General features: G+C 33.2%; 1 protein-coding gene across 1 annotated transcript; it reads right to left on the bottom strand.

The window, feature by feature from the left end:
- Nucleotides 1–574: 574 nt before the first annotated feature.
- On the bottom strand, nt 575–6,761 carry LOC107644043 (beta-galactosidase). The gene is made up of 14 exons (XM_016347819.3): nt 6,317–6,761; nt 5,796–5,940; nt 5,361–5,428; nt 5,211–5,264; nt 4,989–5,072; nt 4,806–4,891; nt 4,280–4,360; nt 3,321–3,442; nt 2,932–2,973; nt 2,135–2,211; nt 1,951–2,041; nt 1,789–1,870; nt 1,191–1,263; nt 575–993 (listed from the first exon to the last, which is right to left on the bottom strand). The coding sequence occupies exons 1-14, from the start codon at nt 6,409–6,411 to the stop codon at nt 825–827; spliced, it is 1,269 nt and encodes a 422-aa protein (XP_016203305.1). The 5' UTR covers nt 6,412–6,761; the 3' UTR covers nt 575–824.
- Between the last annotated feature and the right edge of the window lie 365 nt (nt 6,762–7,126).

Genomic DNA, 7,126 nt, shown 5'->3' with positions numbered 1-7,126 from the left:
TGTTTATGGACAAAAAGATGATTTTATAACATTTTATAACGTTGAGGATGATTTTAATAACAAAAAAAAGTTGGGGATAATTTTAATTTTCACACTAAACCTTAGGGACGAAAATAGTACTTAACCCTAATAAAATCTAACCATTATAATATATGTTTAACATAATTCTATCATCTATTTTTTTTTACTCACTGTCGCTCGTTCTTACACTATTAGTAGAAGCTAGAAAATAACAAAGTAGTTGAGGAGAAGAAGATGAACTATGTGCAATTGGTGGAGTAGAATTATATATACGACTAACAAATTTGATCTTCAAAATTGATATTTTTGAATTTATAATTTTTTAAATTTCATATATTTGACCACCAATTTTATATATCTGACCCACTAATTTCATACTTTGGAATTAATTTTTTTCACAAAACTGACCCATCAATTTGCCATTAATTTGCCATTGGAAGAAAATTTAAAAAAATTTTACCCCTTACAAATTGGAGTCTCCAATTTGTATCTCCTACTTCTCGAACCCACATTCAAATATTGCCTCATACAAATCTGGACTCCGATTTGGCGATTTCAATTAAAAAAAATACACCTTCATATTAGATTAAAACACATCACCTCTCCATAACAAATTATTACACAACTTCGTCCATTACTAAAAAAATGAGTCGCAAAAATCCGCACCATAAACTGCAAAATCTCATATTAACATTCTACTCGGTACTCATTGGTTGAATGCGGTGACTCTACACTACATTCTTTATGAAAGCATATTCACCTGTTACACTTAATCTCTACATTATCGCCAACAGGAAAAGAAGTTACAAAAATTTATCAAGAGGTCTCATTTCTCTTGGCAAGCCATCAAAATGCCCAGCATTTATGTCAGATTGTAGCATAGGTCGCTTCCCTGTTTCCCAGACAATGCCCTCTGCAAGGTGCTCCTTGCTTGGAGTGAGCATTACAAAATTGGGATCAGCTCTTTGATAACTGCAAACAAGTGAAACAAAGTGTAAGTACATGTACAAGCTTACCACTGTAAGGTACAATTTTAGAAAGAGTAGCAAAAAGCTGAAAGCAATTCTCATTTTTATAACAGAAAACCAGCATGTCTACTAAAAGTGATACTTTATTAGGAGATAATTTAACTGAATTGAAAAAAAATCAAATTTTGCAAAGAAAGTAACCTGGCTTCTCGAAGACTTTCACTTTGAATACCAAACCCGAATTGTACTTTACCATCGGCACGATCCCTTGTGGCTGCGGGGAAAAATAAAAGAAGAGGACGTCCTCAGCACTTCAAATCCAATACAACTATACAAGGATGACAATTTCCTCGCAAGAAAGTTAGCAAACAAGGACCCTCCCCTAACCCAAAATAAACGGTGAAAAGAATTACTTTCGTAGTTTCGATTGCCACCAATTGGCCTATAATCTAATTCTAAATCAATACTTTTAGGGCACAGATGATCATGTCAAAATGTTTGAAAATATAACAAACGGTTAAATAATAAGTATAGTCTAGACTAACATACCAGTTTAATTTAATTTATATTAAATCTTTTAAGAAGTATTAAATTTAAATTAAATATTGTAATATGACTATCTATGTCAGCCTAAACAATGTTTACGACAGAGCTGGGATAAGTAGAGTATAAATACAAAGCAAATCATTAGGATGGAAATGTCAGTGTCAGCATTAGATTCTGTTACCCCATATCCAATAAAGCACACATGCAAAGGGAACATAAGCATGATTGAACAGAAAAATCCCACTATAGGCACCTGAAATGCTGAAAGTGAAAGAAGGTTTCCACCATGACTTGAATGCAAGTGCCAGTGATGAGCTACTAGGTCCAACTTTTGCCTGAAAATATGAGACAAAAAATACTTGAGTGATTTCTATTTACTCAAAAGAAAACTATGTAACATTGCATATTGTTTTACCTTCAGCAAGAAGTTTTTATTGGCTTGCCAGGATGCACCAATTTGAAAAGTGGAGTCGGAGATATTGTTTGCTGCTATTGCATCATCAACACTTTACACCAAAAAGATAAAATAAAAAAGATTTCACCACATTAGCACACATGTATAAAAGCTTTGAATATACTTGTTAAGCCAAAAATAATACCTTGTTTGTAGCTCAAACCCAAAATCAATGTAGTTTGTAATTCCAACAACTGAATTCTGTTCTAATGGATTTTTCACCTGTTCAGTTCAAGTAAAGTATATGATTTCAAAGTATGATTTATTCTGATTCAACAAGAACTTAAATCCATCAATTTACCGATTACTACAACTCACATTTTTTAGTAAAACCTCAATAACATTAATAAGGGTAAACTTTTAACAAGAATTAGTAATCATGGATGGAATTTTGCAGCACAAAGGTAAACTCTATCTAATTGTACGTCAAGGAAACTGCACCCAAAATATATACAGGCCAATATCTTGCAGTGACGCCAAACTCAGCAACTTATGAAAACTTTAGTCACATTTGTATCCCAAGATAATATACAATGCAATTTGGCACCTTACCACACACAAAATGAGGCTACTTCCATGATTTTACCTGTGACCTCGAGATCACAAGGTAGCAAACTTATCATTGTGTCAAGACTCACCCTTTTATATTAATGCGGAAATAAAATTTTGTAAATCTTCAGACAAATGTACTACACAACATAATTAGTTGCCTTATATTTATCCAAATAAAAAAAATTAAATATTAACAAATTTGTGGTCAATTAAACAAGTACAGCAGATTATTTATATATTTCTGTGAATTTCATTTTTTAGTCCATTTTGTAATTTTTTTGCATAAATTTTTGAGCATATCATAGTATTTGAAATGTTTGCAGAAAAGGAAAACGAAGTGACTAATATATATATAGAGAGAGAGAGAGGGGGGGAGAGGAAGAAACATACCCGTCTTTGGACAACCATATGTTGATAGAAAGAGGCAACAAACTGCAGATTGTTTAGACTTCAAAATTTCAGTAAATGTTTCACAAATATTAACCAGAACTATGTAGCAAACATGTTAAGGCAGAAAGATGCCTAGATGGCTAGATGCACTACATTGGTTTAAAGTTTAAATCACACCCCTGTGTATCAAAAGCACATCATTTGGCATATTGATACAAAACTTGATATTGACTTCAATGTTATGATTGATAAACTTTTTAAATGATATTAAATTGTCAATCACTCACAAATCACAACTTTCAATTTTAAGTGAAAAACATTTCATGTTGTTACACAGCGAAGAATAGAATGATGCAAAATACTAACCAAGTTTACAATGTCAAACATACCTGAGTGCTTTTGACAAGCTCAAGACCAAAATTGAAGGATGGACTCAAGGGGCTCCCTGATCCAACACCATAGCTCATGGCACAACTCCAGTTCATCAAATTAGAGAGTTTTGCATTTCCATCTGAAAAAGCAGCCCCAGAAGGTAGTGCATACGTAAATTTATGATAAAACAAGGTAATACACACAAATTGAATAAATTTCATTCTCCATACATGCATATCACATGTTAAATAAATTATGCTCAAAATATTATTTTAGTTTTCTCGAACCGTCCATCCAAAATATCTAAATTTCAAAACCTGCTTAATAACAAGACATCAGTCCAACTTTTTCAACTCCCTCTGCCCCACTGTGACTAACTCTAAGCTCTATATAGACTGCTTTCTATACATCACTCCATTCTTCATGTAAACAGTCTTAAATGCATGTGCAGCACAGGTGTGGTTATATTCTAAATATAGAGAAAACCTCAGCACAACTGTGTTAATCATGCAAATCATATGGAATATAATATTGATGCAATAACAAAACGATAAATTCTACATATTCACCACACAAAAAGGAAAAAACAAAATAAAACAAAATAAAATTAGAGTAATCAAAGGACTAGTAAGTGATGAGGTTAACTTACTTATTTGCTCTTTTATAGTTTCACCCGTAATTCAATTTAGTCCTTAAGGTATACTTTTTACAAAAGATATTATTTAAATTAAGTAAAATGGTCCGTATAATTTTTAAATCATTGAATTGGAAACAATTCCTGTTGAATTCATATAACCTCACTCTAAATTCAACTAATAAGGACAATTTGGCATCACTTAAAAACTATAAGAATTTTTTATAAATATTTATATTTTTAAACTATAATGACCAACTTAATTTTGAATCAACATAAAAGGAATGAAACAATGTAAATACCAAAGTTTCTCTAAAGGAATAAAATCTGTTTAGTTCTTACGTTGTGGCTCATACTGAACCCCAGCAGTCATCCTTCCCATCCTGCTTACCAGCCATGCAGTTTTTGGAAGTTCATCTTTCGCTGCAAGGTTTAGAAGTTACTTAACAGAGTTCTTAATCATTTCTCCATAACGAAATAAAAAATCAATATCTTCAAAATACACCATAAAATGTAAAAACAATCATGATGGAAAAAAAGGGGGGCATATTCAGGTAGATTTGTTCTGTCCTTATACAGAGAATTATTTCCAAATTTAGTAGACAGATATTCACTGTGCAGTTCTTAGTATTAATCCAAGTTTCCCAGCGACATAGAATCCAAGCAGCAAGGAAGGAGAAAAAAGTAAACTGGAAAGAAAAATCCTAGTCTATCCTGCTTCTGTTTCAAAGTTGAAAGGCCTCGAAAATAATCTCTACCAAATTCAAAAATGCTTATGACAAAGGGCTTCAAAGAAAACTGTAGCCTTTCTGAAATATCACATGCAGATCTGTTTAACAAGCTCATTAAAAAAATTCAGGCCACTTACTGGCAAAAGGCAAAAGTGTTACTCCAAAAGATAGATTCCCAGAACCATATCTCAATCCCATCATGCCACTTTCGTCAGAGCCTACTCTGAAGAATTGATTAACTTTGTCAACAACGTATTCTGTAATCATTGATTACAAACTCAATAAGAACCTATCATATGTCCTGCGACCATCAAACATACCTTTTCTTCAGTATCATAGGGAACACCCCAAAAGCCCCAAATCCATATTTTGGATAGTAAGCACACGATCTCATCTGCAAAATCCTGAAGAGACAGCAAGCACAGCCCAAAATTGAAAGTTCCCCATTTCAATATGATAAAATCAGAAACACACCAATATAGATGGGAAGCATTAGGACTGGAGCTTTGTTATAGACTATAGTTCAAGATAGAGCTTCTTACGGATCAATCGTGGACACATATAGGTCTATAAAAGTATGTGGATCATTAACATCACTGCATGCCCACAAAGCAAAATAAGCTCAGCAAAAGCATGGGAAAATGCAAACAAGATAAATTAAAAGATATAAAAATTACAAACAAATTCAACACCTTTGCCAGCGAAATAACGCATTTCCTGTAATGTTCTCTTCTTTCTTATTATCAAGAGGGCCTGAAACCTAGTTGTGTTAAGGGCAAATAACATGATAGATTCATTTTAACATCTCGTCCATATTGATAAGTTTCTCAACCAAATGATAGAATAGAAAAACAAAAGTAGAGATCATAGGGTATGTTTTCAATTTCGTCATTGGTTAGTATAGTTACACTACTAATATCAAAGGATCGTGGTAAGAACAACATTTTTTTTCTTACTTTCAGCATTTCCTTCACAAGACAAATTTGAAAATAGTTAACAAATTGAAGCAAAAAGAGTATTAATATTGTAGTTACTAACAATAATATACCAACCAAAATATTAAAAATAAAAATGGAGAAAAAAAAAAGAAACCAATGAGCTCTAAGTAAGATAAAATTGATGGATACAGTTGCAATGAGATCAACATGAGGATCATCAATGGGCTTGAGCATGATTCTAGTGGTAAAATGTCTCGCTTGGTAATAGTAATCATCAAAGAGACATTTCAAAGCGAGTTTCCCAAACAAGACATTATAGGACGTCTCCAACATCCTACAAAAAGCAAAGCATGGCATAAATCATCAATCATCAATCAACAATCAACAATAATCACCTCATATACATGCTAATACCATCGAGCAAGTAAATGCTCGAAATTTATCCTAAAACAACAAACACACCATCAAATTTGTCCTTCAATATAAAAAATTTTACATCAACTTTGTCTTGAGAATCATAAAACAACCATTGATTTAAGAATCAAAAATGCTAATTAGTTATGCATTGGACCACTGAATTAACATCTATCCAAAAATCTGTATTAAAAAAATTATTGAATTTTGTTGTGGCATGCATCTTAAGAGCGCCAATTTGGATCATTCTATTCAATGTACATATAATAGTAATCAATGAAAGAATAACACAAAACCTCGTGCGAGCAGAGATGGGAGGGAAATCGAAGAGAGGAGGGACAAGCACCACCGGAGGCGGTGGCTGTGGCTGCTTCCAAAACCAATTCCACATTGCAAATTGCTGTGTTTTCTATTCGATATGCTGTTTAGGGTTTCAGAAGAGTAACGAAAAAACAAGGCAGTGGGAAGTGGAAGAGGAAGAGTGAGCAGTGTTTCTTTTTCTTTGGGAAGAAGAAAGGTGTTGGTGCGCAAGTGAACGATCCAAATCGGTGCTGGCGCCATTCTCTCGCATCTTTCATGACGCTTTCAACTCTCAATGTATCCAGGATTACAACTATACCCTCCTCCAGAGTTTAGACAGGAGAGGTCATGGTTTCAATGAGGTTGCATGTTTTTAGGCCCAGACCCGGCCCTATTTTTTTACCAGACCAATTTTTCAATTCATATTTGAATTTTAAATGTGACCAAACCAAGACCCGCCAATGAGCCATAGCTCACACGGCATTCCGCCCCTTCCTCATCTCAAAAGTCTTGGGTGTGTAATGTGTACTTAGGATTGGGGGTTGTCTAATCCATTGAGATACCTAGGATTGGGAGTTGTCCAATCCACCGACCAAAAAAAAAAAAAAAAAACCAAGACCCAAAAAAAAAAATGTGACCAAACCACAATATTTTTAGGAAGTAAATATTCATTTCGGTCTTTGTTTAAAAAAAATTACTTATTTTGATTACAGATTATTTGTCTGAGACAAAATACTAGGATCATTCTAAAATACATTCTCAATTTTTATCCATCAAAATTATTGGTCAAATTATTTCTTCAATCG

The sequence above is a fragment of the Arachis ipaensis genome, chromosome B5 (assembly GCF_059453495.1).
Source record: "Arachis ipaensis isolate K30076 ecotype BB chromosome B5, ASM5945349v1, whole genome shotgun sequence".
Lineage (NCBI taxonomy): Eukaryota > Viridiplantae > Streptophyta > Magnoliopsida > Fabales > Fabaceae > Arachis > Arachis ipaensis.
This window is presented reverse-complemented; position numbering and strand designations above follow the sequence as displayed.

Excerpts from the sequence above, each read along its gene's own strand:
- LOC107644043 (XM_016347819.3), bottom strand. The coding sequence starts at position 6,411 with ATGTGGAATTGGTTTTGGAAGCAGCCACAGCCACCGCCTCCGGTGGTG. Across the intron at positions 5,941-6,316 it reads CCCATCTCTGCTCGCACGAG|GATGTTGGAGACGTCCTATA; the intron begins GTTTTGTGTTAT and ends TGCTTTTTGTAG. Across the intron at positions 4,892-4,988 it reads CCTATGATACTGAAGAAAAG|AGTAGGCTCTGACGAAAGTG; the intron begins GTATGTTTGATG and ends TCAATTCTTCAG.